The 18,750-nt window shown below is 44.8% G+C and overlaps 1 protein-coding gene across 9 annotated transcripts in view; it reads left to right on the top strand.

Moving 5' to 3' along the window:
- Nucleotides 1-18,750, top strand: part of LOC106581152 (neural cell adhesion molecule 1-like) — a 138,704-nt gene that overhangs the window by 87,406 nt on the left and 32,548 nt on the right. For 5 of the 9 annotated variants that reach the window (XR_001323021.2, XR_001323022.2, XM_014163009.2 and 2 more), the window contains exons 2-10: nt 1,675-1,749; nt 2,092-2,301; nt 3,093-3,236; nt 3,704-3,841; nt 4,011-4,128; nt 5,061-5,221; nt 5,524-5,666; nt 7,104-7,127; nt 13,044-13,073. Coding sequence is in view for 7 of the 9 variants with exons in the window: in XM_014163009.2 (XP_014018484.1) it covers nt 1,675-1,749; nt 2,092-2,301; nt 3,093-3,236; nt 3,704-3,841; nt 4,011-4,128; nt 5,061-5,221; nt 5,524-5,666; nt 7,104-7,127; nt 13,044-13,073 (1,043 nt within the window). In the remaining 2 variants the exon portion in view is untranslated. The remainder of the gene's footprint in view (nt 1-1,674; nt 1,750-2,091; nt 2,302-3,092; nt 3,237-3,703; nt 3,842-4,010; nt 4,129-5,060; nt 5,222-5,523; nt 5,667-7,103; nt 7,128-13,043; nt 13,074-18,750) is intronic. The other 4 variants (XM_045703799.1, XM_014163015.2, XM_014163013.2 and 1 more) reach the window with 2 other exon arrangements.

The following is an 18,750-nucleotide window of genomic DNA, read 5'->3' as shown; positions in this document are numbered from 1 at the left end:
GCTGCACTGCTTCTTGACACAATGCCCACTTAACCCGGAAGCCAGCCGCATCAATGTGTCGGAGGAAACACCGTGCACCCGGCAACCGTGTCAGCGTGCACTGCGCTCGGCCCGCCACAGGAGTCGCTAGTGCGCGATGGGACAAGAACATCCCTGCCGGCCAAACCCTCCCCTAACCCGGACGACGCTGGGCCAATTGTGCGCTGCCCCATGGTCTCCCAGTTGCGGCCGGCTGCGACAGAGCCTGGACACGAACCAGGATCTCTAGTGGCACAGCTAACACTGCAATGCAGTGCCTTAGACCACTGTGCCACTCGGGAGGTCTAACTTTCAAAACATGTCACTTTTGGCTAGCCACAGCAGTCAACTAGCTAACTAGGTAACTGTTTAGCCTGCTTGCACATTCATTCATTGTTTGTAAACAATTAACAGCTACCTCGTGTTCTTGTCAAACTGTCAACAGTGTAGCTAGCAAGCAACAAGGTATGCCAAATAACAGTCTAGAAATCATTTAAGGGCAAATAAATCAGATTTGACCATTCAGACACAGGTGACATGGCCATGAAGGTGGTTTGAAATATCTGATTCCATGTGCTTTTTGTCTGTTTAGACTGCAGGAAAAATATGAGATCCGAATCGGATATGCAAAACAAAATGTGTCACTTCATACTGCCAGTGTGAACAAGGCTTTACTCTCTGCGGGTGTCAGCCAAGTCTTAACGTGGTCTTTCAATAAAGCACAGCCTCAATCAATCTGCCAGAGGTGCTTCTCTGAGGCATGAGCCATGGCTTGGAATAGATTTCTGTGTTGTGATTGAAACTATTGATTTGGAAGGGGCATTTTTTCTCCCCCCTTGCCTGCTCCACTGTCAATAAGAGCAGGAGAACCTTACCTACCTACCTGCTTGCTGCTTCAACACCACTGAGATGGAGGCTAGTGTATCACCTCATGCATGGACAAACTGCTCTCTCTCTGCAGCCAGTTTTCTCTTTGCTGTGTTTTGTTTACCATTTCATGTGCTTCCTACTGGTTCACCCGAGCTTGGTTTACAGTAGGATATTGTTGCTGTGGAGGGGTCGTGGTCTGCGTCCCAAAATGAATTCTCCTATGGGGATAGCCGAAGAACCCTTTTGGAAGCCTTTTTTTCTAAGTGTAGTGCACTATATAGGGAATAGGGTGCCATTTGGAGCTCAACCCAGGTGATATACAGTAGACCCAGAGGAGTAGCCTATATCCATGTGGTTGCAGTAATAAAGCCAACTAGCTTTCTATTTCGTCTGTCATGATTAGCTGTGGCAGAACTGGAGGTTTCCATCGTATCAAATCAAATGAATTTATCAAGCCCTTTTTACAGCAGAACCCAACCAATGCTTTCCATAATGACAGGCTGCTGTACTAGCAGAGAGGATAAGGAGACTACTGATAAGGAATGAATGAAGAACACTGAGAGACACAGGCACAGCGCCTGAATTATAAATTATAAGCAGCACTGCAGACATAAGCTTTAATATCACATGTCATTAATGTAATGTTGTCTCTCCCTGTTCTCTATCATTCCCCCACACACACGCACACACACACACACACACACACACACACACACACACATACGTAACATATTGCTTCCAAGTACTGCTCTGTCTAATCTGATGTCTATTTTGTTGTGTTGTCAGTTTGTCTGGAAGTGGAGATCACCCCCACCCAGGGTGAGATCAGTGTCGGAGAGTCCAAGTTCTTTCTGTGTGAAGGTAAGCTTGCCCTTGTATCATTATACTGTAGTAGTCTACTGTCTCTTTGGAATTGTTTAGATCCCGTTGTGCAGTACTGCATATACACTGACCTTTTGTGTCCTGTCCTGATATGCTGTGTGTAGACCACAGTTGTCAGGCCACTAGACAGGAACAAGGTAGCTGTAACCTTCTCTAGGATAACAGAGTACTATTTCTTACAAGGTGTATAGTTTGTTTCCTAGGTTGATACTCTTCTTTGTGGCTCTTTGATACTCTTCTTTGTGATACCAATATGTGATCGTAATGATTCTCTACTTAGATACAAAAACAAACATGTAACCGTCTCTTGTCTCTGCGCAGTTGTTGGGGTAGCAAAGGAGATTGACTGGTATTCGCCGAGCGGAGAGAGGATAGAGCCCAACAAACCAGAGATCACCGTAACCCGAAACGACGAGTCCTCGTCCACCCTCACGCTCTACAAGGCCGGGGTGGACAGCGCTGGAACCTACAAGTGTCTGGCCACCAACGGAGACCAGTCAGCGGAGGCCACCGTCAACGTCAAGTTCTACCGTAACCTACTCCTCCTCCTTCATTCTCTAGGGATGTGTCCAAAAGGGCATCCCTCCCTATAATGTACACTATTCCCTATATAGCGCACTACGTTTGACCAGAGTCCCATCGGAGTCCCGTGTACTATTTAGGGAATAGGGTGCCATTTGGGACGTAGGCTAGATGTCCCGTTCAAAACCAGTGTGCGTTTGCATTATGACATAGTGTAATCTCAGGGGGATGTCCTGATCACAGAGTGTTAAATTGTTATATTAAGAACCCCAAGCTTTCTTCAAGGAAAATTAGCTGATGAAATTTCCTCAACCTTCAGTATAGTGTTGACGGAAAAGCTCGAGCATTTTATTGAGGGCTTGAGGGCAAAATGTCTTTATTTTCTGTTTTTCAGCTGGAGATGGATTTTTCCATCAGTCAATAAACCCCTCCAAAGAGCATTAAAACAAGGCCTAATGAACCTGTCTGTTGTGCATGTCTTCTGACCAATGGTTTCTATAGCTAGACGCTGCCAAGCATCAGCAGACGTCCATCATCTAAACCCTTTATGTTTCCCACCAGGCACAACATGCTAATGTGATCAGTATAAAGGCAGTTAAGAGGCTGAGGTGTAGAGGAAAACCGTTAAATGAACCCATTGCTACATCTCTAATAGCACACTTTTCCCTATGTAGTGCACCCTATGGGTCCTGGTCAAAACTAGTACACCATGGAGGGAATAGGGTGCCATGTGGGATACACCCATTATGTTCTTCATGGTTTTAAATGGCTGACTAACATTCTTGTATTTTGTCTTGTAGAAAGGATCACTTTCAAGAACGCCCCCTCCCCCCAAGAGTTCAATGAAGGGGACAACGCCAAAATCGTGTGTGACGTCATCAGCTCCCCTCCCCCCACCATCATCTGGAAACACAAAGGAGTGAAGATTCAGATGGAGAAGGATGGTGAGATAGATGCCATTTAGCCTGGAGTAGGGTTGCACAATTCCAGTCACATTCCCAAAATTCCCATGTTTTCCAGAAATCCAGTTTGAAGGAATTAGGATTTCCTGCTTAAATCCAAAAGCATTTTTGTGGAAAGTCTGGGAATTTGGGGAAGTTATCAGAATTGTATAACCCTAAAGGGTTCCTCCATTTTTCCTGTTTCCACTTTGTTTTTGTCTTTGACTGTCAGCCTTGTCACCGTTTTTACTCAACCATGTCAGAAAGTCCCTCTCCAGCTGTCAGACAGTGTTCCATTTGAACGATTCTCTGACTAATATTATAACTGGTGGGTATGAATATGAAACTGCTTAAACACTAAAGAATTTACATAGAAAGGGAGATTTTCTAGTGTACAGGGATCTCTGTCTGAAAAGCCCTTTTTATCCCTCGCCCATTACATATTCATTCTGATTTGATTCTCCTCTCAGTCCGCTTTAAGATCCTGCCCAACAGCCACCTGCAGATCCGAGGCATCAAGAAGACAGACGAGGGGTCGTACACCTGCGAGGGCCGCCTCATGGCCCGGGGAGAGATCGACCTCAAGATCATCAGGGTCATCGTCAACGGTCAGCCTACTTCTCCCTCCCTCTCTATTCCCTTGTCACTTTATTCATGGGTTTGCCAACAGTTTGTGGTGTTAAGTCATTTATCAACATCCTAGACAGCAGACGACTGTGGGCTGGATTTCAGCTGTAGTAACTTTGCTGACAGGGAGTGTTAATGTCCCTCCCTCAGTGCTCCCTACCATCCGGGTGTGGCAGTCGGAGGTGAATGCCACAGCAGGCGTGGGCCAGTCTGCCATGTTGACCTGTGCAGCTGATGGATACCCAGAGCCAATGGTGACCTGGGCACGGTAAGACTGGAGCACATACTCTCTCACACACACACACACACACACACACACACACACACACACACACACACACACACACACACACACACACACACACACGCTCACACACACACACACACACACACACACACACACACACACACACACACACACACACACACACACACACACACACACACACACACACACACACACACACACACACACACACTCAAGCCTGGTAGACTGATATACCACTAACCAGTGTTTTGCAGTTGTCCATCTGACCATGGAGCCCATAGGCCACCAACACCAATGCGAGTGATAGTCCCCTGCCCTTGGTTTTCTGTTGGCAGTGTAGTGTGTTGCTCTCACCTGCTCTCGCCTTCTTAGAAGAGTTAGAGGAGCTGTTCCCCTTGATGCTAGGTGAGGGAAAGGACTGGTGTGAACTCCATGTGACACTTATCTTTGGGGTTGAGTTTTAGGTAAAGGGGGAGGATCTATTTTAAGTCACCAGTCAAGGTGATAGGCTTTGCCCTCACTCTCACAATCTCTCTCAAGGTCCAAGAGACCACAATGTAATTATCTGTGGTCAAACCTTGACCCTAAGGGTCATTGTCATTGCCAAGAAGTAAATGGTTCTCTGTTGTAGACTCTAGAGAGATCATGATTGAAGACTGGAAGAAAAATATTCATTTGGAAAGAGCGATTCAATGTCACACTGAAACATTATTTTGATAAAACTGAATTGTGCTAATATGAATTAAGTCTGAGTTAATTCAAGGGGAAAAATACTTGTTTTGAAGTCTTTTATTATATTTATTTGATACAAATGATCATCAAGCGTAGTTAGCAACTTAGTTGTGTCGTGAAGGTCGCTTCTCATCGTTTCATAAAAGCTGATTGTAATCAGAGTGTGTGTATGTGTGTATTCCCCGTCTCTTCTCCCCCAGGGCCGGTGTTCTTCAGGAATCAGGAGAGAAGTACAGCTTTAATGAGGACGGTTCAGAGATGACCATCATGGAGGTGGCCAAGCTGGATGAGGGAGAGTACACCTGCATCGCTAAGAACAAGGCTGGGGAGAGCGAACAGGAACTCAGCCTCAGGGTGTTTGGTGAGGGACTCCTCTCACTTGGTACTGACAGATGATTGACTGTGTGATGGGTTTCTGGTGGTTTATCAATGGTTTATCTATATTTATTCACTTTGGAGGATTTTAACAAGGGATTATGTTGTGATTATAGCCGTAGGTATTAAGTACTAGCATCAGATCTGGCAGGTGATTGTTGTCACTATGGGATTGCATGCTGCTTGTAGTGGGTGTGTGCATACTGTGAATGTAGCTATACTGTAGGTCATACAGGTGAGTGTCACTGCAGGTTGGTTCATGGCTCTGTGTGTCTGTCTTTGCTACAGTGAAACCTAAGATCACCTTCCTGCTGAACCAGAGCACGTCTGAGATGGAGGAGCAGGTGACTCTGACCTGTGAGGCGTCAGGGGACCCCACCCCCACCATCAACTGGAGCTTCGGCCTGCGCACCTTCACTGAGGGAGAGCAGGTACGGTACAGTCAGCCCACAGAGAGAGGCCAGCCTGGGGCTGTGTCCCACTGCAGAGGGACACTCAGGGGATGTGTTTCACTTAAACATGGCAAGGTCCCCTTAGCCAGGTTCATCTCTACTGATTAAGTATGGCCCCAAAGCAGCAGCTAGCTAATAGAAGGTCACACAGTGAAGTTCATATTACTACCTCGTAGCTACCTAGTTACCATAGCACCTTAGACCTACACTACATGACCAAAAGTATGTGGACACCTGCTCGTTGAACATCTCATTCTAAAATCATGGGCATTAATATGGAGTTGGTCCCCCTTTGCTGCTATAACTGCCTTCACTCTCCTGGGAAGGCTTTCCCCTAGATGTTGGAACGTTGCTGATGGGACTTGCTTCCATTCAGCCACAAGGGCATTAGTGAGGTTGGGCACTGATGTTGGGCGATTAGGCTGAGCTCGCAGTCGGCGTTCCAATTCATCCCAAAAGTGTTCGATGGGGTTGAGGTCAGGACTCTGTGCAGGCCAGTCAATTTCTTCCACACCGATCTCGACAAACCATTTCTGTATGGACTTCGCTTTGTGCACGGGGGCGTTGTCATTCTGAAACTGCCAGATGGTGAAGAGTGATTTATCACTCCAGAGAACGCGTTTCCACTGCTCCAGAGTCCAATGGTGGCGAGCTTTACACCACTCCAGCCAACACTTGCGTATGGTGATCTTAGGCTTGTGTGCGGGTGCTCGGCCATGGAAACCCATTTCCTGAAGCTCCCGACGAACAGTTCTTGTGCTGACGTTGCTTCTAGACACAGTGTTGCAACCGAGGACAGATGATTTTTACGTGCTATTTGCTTCAGCACTCGGCGGTCCCGTTCTGTGAGCTTGTGTTTCCTACCACTTCGCCGCTGAGCCGTTGTTGCTCCTAGACGTTTCCACTTCACAATAACAGCACTTACAGTTGGTGGGGCAGCTCTAGCAGGAAAGGTGGAAAGGTGGCATCCTATGACGGTGCCACGTTGATAGTCACTGAGCTCTTCAGTAAGGCCATTTTACTGACAATGTTTGGCTATGGAGATTGCATGGCTATGTGGACGATTTTATACACCTGTCAGCAATGGGTGTGGCTGAAATAGCAGAATCCACAAAATTTGAAGGGGTGTCCACATACTTTTGTATATATAGTTTATGTTCCTATAGCAGCCTCTGCTTGTCCCCTGCAGACTGCTACATACAGTAATCTATGGATCTTACATTTTCATATAATGCCCCATTGTCCATATAGCTAGTTTCCTGTAGTACCAATGACCTCATCTAGTCCAATAGACAGGTAATGGTGGGGCCATTCCATCAGAGACAAGCTGTAGGTACCTGTACAGTATAGGAGGAGTGTAGATCGGCGGAGCCGCCGGGAAGGTCAGTTTACATCGCTACATTCTCTCCCCTGCAGGCACATCTAAACAGGATCTATCAGGTATGAAATCAGCGTGGCACACAAATGGAACAAAATCAATTGATAGAACAAATTACTTATGGGGTATGAGATTCAACAAAAACCCTGATAGAATCAAATAAGTATTTTTATGGAATTTTCTTGTCTGCTCTTCAGTCAATATTCCTTGAAAATCCTCAAGATATGATCTCATCAGGGTTTATGAAATCGATTCAAAGTTGCATGTTTTCCAAATATAGCCTGACTATTGCGTTGCAAGAGAGTGGTTCTGAATGTTTCAACGTTGGGGGTTTCCTCTGCCTTGTCTACTGTGGTCAGAAGAAAGCATGCTTACCGTAATGACCTTTAAAAGAGGAACTCCTCATTTCTGTGTTGCCATTCCTGGTCCGATCATCTCCGTCTCCTTCCATCCATAGGGGCAGCCTCATGCCCTACTGCTGCTCAGTCTGTCCCTCTCTGTCCTCTCATGTAGACGATCTGTCTCACTGCATATCTGTCATCAATCATCAATCATTCTGTCAACGTTGAAGCTAAAAGCAAAATGCCTAAGTCTGTATCTGTATCTGGCCTGTGTTGTACTAAGTACTGCTATCTCTCCACGGTGGCGGGTGAAGAAATGATTAGCAGCCTGCATTGAATTATCATTAGGAACATAGTTAAAAACAGGAGCTTTAAGGAATAGAAACCCCTTCACAGCGGTGGTCTGGCGCTGTGGGTCCTGTGGACAATGATCCTGAGGTAATATCTTTACTAGCGAGAAGCCAGGATAGTGTGATTTGGAAAATGGCTGCTAATTGTTTTTGAACCTGGCTGTGCCTCATCTGCCATGCTAGCAGCACTAGTCATAACAGCTGTGGCTCTATTGGGTTGGGGGACAGGTGAAAGGGTAAGCTATTGATCAACTCTCACATGAAATATGTGCCACAGTCTTCTATCTATCCAGCTTCTATGGTGACTTGTTTATATGGGCCTATTATTTGAATCAGTGCTGTTGTTTTGGCTCATTGGCTATCAGCATGACAATTGCAGTTTTGTTTTCCCTGTGTGGAATTGGTGTTGAGGGATATTTGTGAGAATCGTGTCTGTGTTACAAGTGTGTGTGCATGTGCATGCTGGGGTGTGCTGTTCACTAGTGTGTCATGCTACATATATCATTACCACCTCTCTCAGTGCTTTAACGTTCCTTTACATCCTCCAGTCTGCTGACTGTTGTACTCATAGAAATGGACGTATTCGTGGTTCGTGCTGTAAAGAGGTGCTGGATTACCATTATCTCTGTTGACAGGGAATTCAAGTGTATTATTCCCTCAGCTAGCTTCCACTCGTCTTCTGAGTCTGACTGTTGTCTGAGGAAATGTAGGCTATAGCCTAAAAGGTTTTTTATAAAGGATAGGGTTTCTTTTTTTATTCAACACAGCATATTCTCTCCCTACACGTTTACGGTAGTGATGGCTGACAAATGAACCCTGTCACATATTTAGAACTACAGAGATATTGAGATGTCGACTGAGAGGATCAGATTGACAAAATGATTGAATCCATAGAATAGCCTAAATGTGGGTAACACATGCCATGGTAACATTGTGTTCCAAGAGGACACTATGCTTTAGCTATTACATAAACAAGTTTAAACCAGCTTACTCTCATACTCGTATAGTTTTTGAAGAAGGGTTTTTGTTTGCAAGGGTTGTAATTACGATGTTGTTTCAGCCCCCTTATTTGTTGTAACAATTCTTAATAACTAAAATGTAAATGAAATGTGTATGCGTGCTTAGGACATTATCTCGCAAAATGAAAGGCTGGGTTATTTGAATATATATTAAATATTCTACTTGATTTACAAGGTTTGCAAGCTGCAATTATCTGAGAACATTCAGGCTCTGGAAAGGAGGAGCAAACGTGCTTGAAAATGGGTTTCTTCAAAGCTCATCAGAGCTCAAACGTGGTACAGATGACCAGATATTGAATTGTTCAGTTGACAGCATATGCTGTAGATTACTGTGTATTGAATCTTACTGGAGCTGCCTAATTTATGATAATGTGCTCCATTGAAGCACAATGAGATCGGTCTAGTATTCAGATAGTTGAGCGGACGAAAGAGAGTAGGAAAGTAGCTATTAACTCTTGGGAATGAACATTTGAAGGTGAAGTGTTCTGAATGATCAGAGAGCTCAATCATGTGGTGCTGCTGTTGGCTGCTGCACTATAACGTGATTGGTTCAGGGAGGGGTGTTGAAACAGAACGATGCTTTCAATCCAAGGGCCTGCTTCACTAAGCACTGGTAGAGTAGGGACCTACTATAGAGAGGCTCTTGTTCTCTAGCTACAGTTCCAACACAATGCTCATCAACAGTGGGCTCCAAAATTACTGGCACATCTGACTGGTAATGCACAAATAATACTTAAAAAAAATATCAACAATATAATTATAGAGATAAACTCAAAATACCAACATGTGAGAAATACTGTACTTTATTCATGTTTCAATGGAACCCACCAAAATAATTTATTGATTTATTTAAAAATCAATTTCCTCCAAATCAAGGTTTCACAATTAATTGCACCCTTAAAGATTATTGTAAATAACATCTACCAAAATTAAACCAGGAATTAAATTCCACTTATTTAAGTTTATCTAAGTCTTAAGGAACTATATTGAGCCATTACATCACTTCCTGTTCCACTAAATGAGGTACACGAGTGCAATATCACTTTGTCATCCAACACCTTGAAGAAAACAAAAGAACTGGCAGTTGAAAAGAGACAGATGGTCGTAGACTTTCATAAATCTGGTAATGGCTACAAGAAGATCCACAAACGATTGAATATACCACTGAGCTCTGTCAGGGCAATTATTACATTCAAAAGATATGGAACAGTTGAAAACCTCACGAGGAGGGGACGCAAATGCATTTTGCCCCCCAGGATAGGGAGGAGGATGGTGAGAGAAGCAACAAAATCCCAAAGAATCACTGTGAAAGAATTGCAGGCCTTGGTGGCGTCTTGGGGTCACCAGGTTTCAAAAAGCACCATCAGACTCCACCTCCACAACCACAGGCTCTTTGGAAGGGTTCCAGATGAAAGCCCTTTCTGACCCCAAGACACAGACGGCATTTAAAGTATGACTGGAAGAAGGTGCTCTGGTCAGATTAGATCAAAATTGAATGTTTTGGTCAGATACAGCATCGGCATGTTTGGCGTCGAAACAGAGATGCATACAAGGGAGAGGCACCTCATACCCACGGTGAAATATGGTGGTGGGTCAGTGATGTTTTGGGGCTGTTTTAATTCCAGAGGTCCAGGGGCACTGGTTAAGATTGATGGCATAATGAATTCCAACAAGTATCAGGCAATTTTGGCAGACAATCTGGTTGCCTCTGCCAGAAGGCTGGGACTTGGCCGTAGGTGGACTTTCCAACAAGACAATGACCCAAAACATACCTCAAGATCCATACAGAAATGGTTCTGTGACAACAAAATCAATGTTCTGCCATGGCCATCTCAGTCGCCGGACCTCAATCCAATCAAAAACCTGTGGGCTGAGTTGAAGAGGGCAGTTGATAAGCGCAAACCCAAGAATGTGAAGGATCTTGAAAGGATCTGCATAGAGGAATGGTCCAAAATACAGGAAAAAATGCTGTTATCCTTGCCAAAGGTGGTGGCACTAAGTACTGAATGAGGAGTGCCAATAATTATGAAACCTTGATTTTGGTGAAATTTATTTTGTATTAAATAATTGTGTGATTTTGGTTGGTTCCATTGAAACATTAATAAAGTACAGTATTTCTCACATGTTGGTATTTTGAGTTTATCTCTATAATTATATTGTTTATATTTTTTAAGTATAGTTTGTACATTGCCAGTCAGGGGTGCCAGTAATTCTGGAGCCCACCGTATGTGCCTGTCTGGTCAGTGGTGGTACAATGTGGCTCTCTGGACATTGAATGGCAGTTTGTTCTTATGGTATGACAGTTGGAATGCTGCTTGTCAGGATAAATGGAGAGCTTCCTAACTGATCCCAGTCAGGGGTCATCAAAAAACAGTGCCCCAGCCCAGTCCTGTAACCATACCATACCGTTGTGCTGGTTATGACTGTAGAGAGGATGCCTTTTGTGTGGTACTGGGTGAGATAGTTATGTGAGTGTTTCTCCTGTAGAATCTCCTCTACAACAGTGCCTCTTTTCCTCTCCCCTCCCCACCTTCATACTCTAGAGAGAGAGAGGATCGCTGCTCACCTAGAGGATGAGGAGTGCTGCCTGGAAATTAGATTTGTCTGATGGGATGTTATTTAGTGCTGGTTTGCACTAAACTGATTAGATGCATGGTGTTTACAGCTCTCACCATCATTTGCTTTTGGTCCATGTCCCATTGTTTAAACAAACATAAAACATTGGTCTGCCAGTGATGTGTCAACTCAATTGCATACCTCACAGTGCTGTGTCAGACCAGCCAGGACCAGGGGTGCTGTTAGTTATGTGTCCTGTAATAATGAGCAGCAGCACCAGTATTACGAAGCTAATTGAGCAGCAGATCCTCCTCTGTGATGTGGGGTCTGGTCCCTGACTGCTTTTCCGACATCAGGTGTTAAATATGCCTGTCTTGCTATGTGTGTCTCTCCTGTCTCGCCACACCCCAGAGGACCGTAAAGAATAGTGATATCATATGACCAGTCCAGGGCGGACACTACTCTTGTTGTTAATACATTCACTATCTACATTAGCTACATGCCATGGCTCAGTATACAGTACAACCCTCCCTACTTAGGTCTTCACTCAGGATCTTTTACTTGATATATTATTAGTTTGGTCTGTTAATGTGTCTGGTTCTGCCCTGCAGTGTGACTGAAGCGTTCCCAGTGTTAACTAGTCTCTTGACAGATGTGTGTGTTGTGTTTCTCTGTGACAGGCAGTGAGTCTACTGTGGTATAGGTTAGCCCTTATTAAAGATAGAATCCAGATGAATTCACTCATTATTCACTCATCTGTGAGTGATTGGAAGGCGTCCAGCTCTAAACGAGAGAGGATGGTCTGGAAGGAATGTTAAGATTGACTGTATTAATAATGAATTGAGTTCTGGGCCTTTTTGCCTGCAGTACGTTTCAGGAGATGGGACACTTGGTTGTTTTCTGCATCTGATGGAAAGCTGTTTACCATTTTGCTTGTTGTCTGGCTTCCATTCTCCATTCCATTCATCACTACGTCGTCGTCCATTATCAATCATCCCTCCTTCATGCCTCTTGTTTCTCCTTAACATTAGGAAACCCATAAAGCATGCTTTTTATAACATGTATTATGGCAGAATTCAGAGAAAATAAATCCTCTGTAAGTAAATGTATTTCAGAGGTGGACAATACTTTTTTAATCACGTTTAATTATCTTTTGTGGGACTGAATTAAGTGTTAAATGTTGCGTTGATTATATAACTTCATATTAAATGTGGATTCATTATGATTCATAATCCTGAAAACAATTCTTAATAATTAGATTTTGAAGATGATATATGGAGAAATGTTTCTATGATTTCTCTCAGCATCCCTCCATGCTAGCTAACTCCAATGTTACGTCTATTATTTACACATGAACATGTACCCAGCAGGCTAAATGGGTTGAAATGACGTCATTAAAACCTGTTTAGCTCGCTGGCTAGGCTATTTATAGGTTAATGCTGAGTAGTTTAATACTACTGAGGAGCGTAAAGGTTGATGAGTCTAATTGTGTCAAAAACAATGGAATGGTGTGCTTGGGTTATAGTTTTAGCATTAGCCCATTTCACTGGACTACAGCAGGTCAACGTTCTGTACAGGAGTGGGGCAGTGTTGTTCAGTTGCATGCTCGTGCAGTGTTGTTTGTTCCATCTGTGAGGTACTGGATAAGGATACCTGTCCAAGGATTGCTTTGCTTTTTTGTTGTTGTTCTATTCTGTCTGTGTCCTCTACAGGCCTCTTGGACTCGGCCCGAGCAACACAAGGTATAGCTTCTATAGTATACCCAATACCCATCACTATCTACCATGTACCATGCCCATGCATCCTCTTTCACTATATTGAATTCTCTTCAACACTGTTTTCTATTGTTGCTGTAGTCATGGAAACTGATGGAGAGACTCTTATCAGTCCTCTGGTTTGTTAGAGTGGCTTCGCTCTGTGAACCATCAGGCTGAAAAATTATCCTTGAAACCTGAATGTTCTTTTTCCTAGCTCATCCATTTTGTAGCCAGGTATCAGACAACTGGTGAAGGATGTTTGTTCCCATCCTTTCCAGGGAATAAGGTCTAGGGTGCACCAATGATCGAGCTAAGCGAAAATTGCTTGATGTTTCCAATAGGCACCACCACTCTGCATTATTAATAAACTCTCTGTTGTTGAAAACCATAGTTATGAAACTTTAATGAATCTATGTTCTCACGTTGCATATGAACAGAAGGAGATGCTCTTCCTCTTGACAGAATGAGATTGTATATCATGGTCTGGTCTGCCATGTGGTTGTCCAGTCTTTGGCCATGATGATGAGTTGTAGTTGACCCTCTTTGATCTCACAATACAGCCCAAAAACAGGGCACTGAATGTTCTATCTACACTACACCAAGATTGTATTAATGTGCCTGGTCTATATTTCTTCATCAACAACCACAATAGGACCTGCCTGTACATAAGGGGTGGCATATGTGAGCGCAGCACAAGGCTGGCGGGACACAGTCACACTCTCTTGCCACTCTTTCAGCTCTGATGTAATTATCCCTGTCAGTGTTTGGAGAAGGTGGGGGGATGGAGGGAGGAGGTGGAGGAGGAAGATGAGGTGGAATGAAAAGAGGACTGACTGCCGTGCCTGTGTTATGGAAGCGTTTCCTCGGGCATACTTAATGCCCCAGACATGCTGCTTCTGTTGAGTTTGAATACAGAACTAATGAGCGCTACTCCTCTCTTAGTTAGTTTCCCAAATCGCACCCTATGTAGTGCGCTACTTTTGACCAGGGTCTATAGGGCTCTGGTCAAAAATAGTTCACTATGTAGGGAATAGGGTGCTATTTGAGCCATAGCCTTAGTTTGTCCCCCAGACTGGTCCCTACTGTAACTAATTGAACAACACAGAGGCATTCATGAGACGGTTCACTTGCAATGTGTGGGTGTTGAACTTCAAAGCCATGCAAAATAAAATGCAGAGGTCCCTAGAAGTTCAGCTCTTCTACGACACCTAACATAAGTTAACAGTGGTTTGGACTGGCGTGAGAGTAGCAGACCCAGACTGTTCCGTGTCAACAACAACAACAAGAGTAGCCGACCCAGACTGTTCAGTGTCAACAACAACAACAAGAGTAGCAGACCCAGACTGTTCAGTGTCAACAACAACAACAAGAGTAGCAGACCCAGACTGTTCAGTGTCAACAACAACAACAAGAGTAGCAGACCCAGACTGTTCAGTGTCAAAAACAACAACAAGAGTAGCCGACCCAGACTGTTCAGTGTCAAAACAACAACAAGAGTAGCAGACCCAGACTGTTCAGTGTCAACAACAACAACAAGAGTAGCAGACCCAGACTGTTCAGTGTCAACAACAACAACAAGAGTAGCAGACCCAGACTGTTCAGTGCCAACAACAAGAGTAGCAGACCCAGACTGTTCAGTGTCAACAACAACAAAAAGAGTAGCAGACCCAGACTGTTCAGTGTCAACAACAACAACAAGAGTAGCAGACCCAGACTGTTCAGTGCCAACAACAACAACAAGAGTAGCAGACCCAGACTGTTCGGTGTCAACAACAACAAGAGTAGCAGACCCAGACTGTTCAGTGCCAACAACAACAACAAGAGTAGCAGACCCAGACTGTTCGGTGTCAACAACAACAAGAGTAGCAGACCCAGACTGTTCAGTGTCAACAACAACAACAAGAGTAGCAGACCCAGACTGTTCCGTGTCAACAACAAGAGTAGCAGACCCAGACTGTTCAGTGTCAACAACAAGAGTAGCAGACCCAGACTGTTCCGTGTCAACAACAAGAGTAGCAGACCCAGACTGTTCAGTGTCAATAACAACAAAAAGAGTAGCAGACCCAGACTGTTCAGTGCCAACAACAACAAGAGTAGCAGACCCAGACTGTTCGGTGTCAACAACAACAAGAGTAGCAGACCCAGACTGTTCAGTGTCAACAACAACAACAAGAGTAGCCGACCCAGACTGTTCAGTGCCAACAACAACAACAAGAGTAGCCGACCCAGACTGTTCAGTGTCAACAACAACAACAACAACAAAAAGAGTAGCAGACCCAGACTGTTCAGTGTCAACAACAACAAGAGTAGCAGACCCAGACTGTTCGGTGTCAACAACAACAAGAGTAGCAGACCCAGACTGTTCAGTGTCAACAACAACAACAAGAGTAGCAGACCCAGACTGTTCCGTGTCAACAACAACAACAAGAGTAGCAGACCCAGACTGTTCAGTGCCAACAACAAGAGTAGCAGACCCAGACTGTTCGGTGTCAACAACAACAAGAGTAGCCGACCCAGACTGTTCAGTGTCAACAACAACAACAAGAGTAGCAGACCCAGACTGTTCAGTGTCAACAACAACAACAAGAGTAGCAGACCCAGACTGTTCAGTGTCAACAACAAGAGTAGCAGACCCAGACTGTTCAGTGTCAACAACAAGAGTAGCAGACCCAGACTGTTCAGTGCCAACAACAAGAGTAGCAGACCCAGACTGTTCGGTGTCTACAACAACAAGAGTAGCAGACCCAGACTGTTCAGTGTCAACAACAACAACAAGAGTAGCAGAACCAGACTGTTCAGTGTCAACAACAACAACAACAAGAGTAGCAGACCCAGACTGTTCAGTGCCAACAACAAGAGTAGCAGACCCAGACTGTTCAGTGTCAACAACAACAACAAGAGTAGCAGACCCAGACTGTTCAGTGTCAACAACAACAACAAGAGTAGCAGACCCAGACTGTTCAGTGTCAACAACAACAACAAGAGTAGCAGACCCAGACTGTTCCGTGTCAACAACAACAACAAGAGTAGCAGACCCAGACTGTTCAGTGCCAACAACAACAACAAGAGTAGCAGACCCAGACTGTTCAGTGTCAACAACAACAACAAGAGTAGCCGACCCAGACTGTTCAGTGTCAACAACAACAACAAGAGTAGCAGACCCAGACTGTTCAGTGTCAACAACAACAACAAGAGTAGCAGACCCAGACTGTTCCGTGTCAACAACAACAACAAGAGTAGCAGACCCAGACTGTTCAGTGCCAACAACAAGAGTAGCAGACCCAGACTGTTCAGTGCCAACAACAAGAGTAGCAGACCCAGACTGTTCAGTGTCAACAACAACAACAAGAGTAGCAGACCCAGACTGTTCCGTGTCAACAACAGCAACAAGAGTAGCAGACCCAGACTGTTCAGTGCCAACAACAAGAGTAGCAGACCCAGACTGTTCAGTGCCAACAACAAGAGTAGCAGACCCAGACTGTTCAGTGCCAACAACAAGAGTAGCAGACCCAGACTGTTCAGTGTCAACAACAACAACAAGAGTAGCAGACCCAGACTGTTCAGTGCCAACAACAAGAGTAGCAGACCCAGACTGTTCAGTGTCAACAACAAGAGTAGCAGACCCAGACTGTTCATTATCAACAACAACAACAAGAGTAGCAGACCCAGACTGTTCCGTGTCAACAACAACAACAAGAGTAGCAGACCCAGACTGTTCAGTGTCAACAACAACAACAAGAGTAGCAGACCCAGACTGTTCAGTGTCAACAACAACAACAAGAGTAGCAGACCCAGACTGTTCAGTGTCAACAACAAGAGTAGCAGACCCAGACTGTTCAGTGCCAACAACAACAAAAAGAGTAGCAGACCCAGACTGTTCAGTGCCAACAACAAGAGTAGCAGACCCAGACTGTTCAGTGTCAACAACAACAACAAGAGTAGCAGACCCAGACTGTTCAGTGTCAACAACAACAACAAGAGTAGCAGACCCAGACTGTTCAGTGCCAACAACAAGAGTAGCAGACCCAGACTGTTCAGTGTCAACAACAAGAGTAGCCGACCCAGACTGTTCAGTGTCAACAACAAGAGTAGCAGACCCAGACTGTTCAGTGCCAACAACAAGATTAGCAGACCCAGACTGTTCAGTGTCAACAACAACAGCAAGAGTAGCAGACCCAGACTGTTCAGTGCCAACAACAAGAGTATCAGACCCAGACTGTTCAGTGTCAACAACAAGAGTAGCCGACCCAGACTGTTCAGTGTCAACAACAAGAGTAGCAGACCCAGACTGTTCAGTGTCAACAACAACAACAAGAGTAGCAGACCCAGACTGTTCAGTGTCAACAACAACAACAAGAGTAGCAGACCCAGACTGTTCCGTGTCAACAACAACAACAAGAGTAGCAGACCCAGACTGTTCAGTGTCAACAACAAGAGTAGCCGACCCAGACTGTTCAGTGTCAACAACAACAACAAGAGTCGCAGACCCAGACTGTTCAGTGTCAACAACAACAACAAGAGTAGCAGACCCAGACTGTTCAGTGTCAACAACAACAACAAGAGTAGCAGACCCAGACTGTTCAGTGCCAACAACAAGAGTAGCAGACCCAGACTGTTCAGTGCCAACAACAAGAGTAGCAGACCCAGACTGTTCAGTGTCAACAACAACAACAAGAGTAGCAGACCCAGACTGTTCCGCGTCAACAACAGCAACAAGAGTAGCAGACCCAGACTGTTCAGTGCCAACAACAAGAGTAGCAGACCCAGACTGTTCAGTGCCAACAACAAGAGTAGCAGACCCAGACTGTTCAGTGTCAACAACAACAAACAAGAGTAGCAGACCCAGACTGTTCAGTGCCAACAACAACAAGAGTAGCAGACCCAGACTGTTCAGTGTACAACAACAAGAGTAGCCGACCCAGACTGTTCAGTGTCAAACAACAACAAGAGTAGCAGACCCAGACTGTTCAGTGTAAACAACAACAAGAGTAGCAGACCCAGACTGTTCAGTGTCAACAAAAGTTCCGTCAACAACAAGAGTAGCAGACCCAGACTGTTCAGTGTCAACAACAACAACAAAGAGTAGCAGACCCAGACTGTTCAGTGCCAACAACAACAAAGAGTAGCAGACCCAGACTGTTCGGTGTCAACAACAACAAGAGTAGCAGACCCAGACTGTTCAGTGTCAACAACAACAACAAGAGTAGCCGACCCAGACTGTTCAGTGTAAAACAACAACAAGAGTAGCAGACCCAGACTGTTCAGTGTCAACAACAACAACAACCAAGAGTAGCAGACCCAGACTGTTCAGTGTCAACAACAACAAGAGTAGCAGACCCAGACTGTTCGGTGTCACAACAACAAGAGTAGCCGACCCAGACTGTTCAGTGTACAACAACAACAAGAGTAGCAGACCCAGACTGTTCAGTGTCAACAACAACAACAAGAGTAGCAGACCCAGACTGTTCAGTGCCCAACAACAAGAGTAGCAGACCCAGACTGTTCGGTGTCAACAACAACAAGAGTAGCCGACCCAGACTGTTCAGTGTCAACAACAACAACAAGAGTAGCAGACCCAGACTGTTCAGTGTCAACAACAACAACAAGAGTAGCAGACCCAGACTGTTCGGTGTCAACAACAACAACAAGAGTAGCAGACCCA

This window comes from Salmo salar, chromosome ssa20 (genome assembly GCF_905237065.1).
Source record: "Salmo salar chromosome ssa20, Ssal_v3.1, whole genome shotgun sequence".
NCBI lineage: Eukaryota > Metazoa > Chordata > Actinopteri > Salmoniformes > Salmonidae > Salmo > Salmo salar.
The sequence above is the reverse complement of the archived record's forward strand: the minus strand, read 5'-3'. Positions and strand labels throughout refer to the sequence as shown.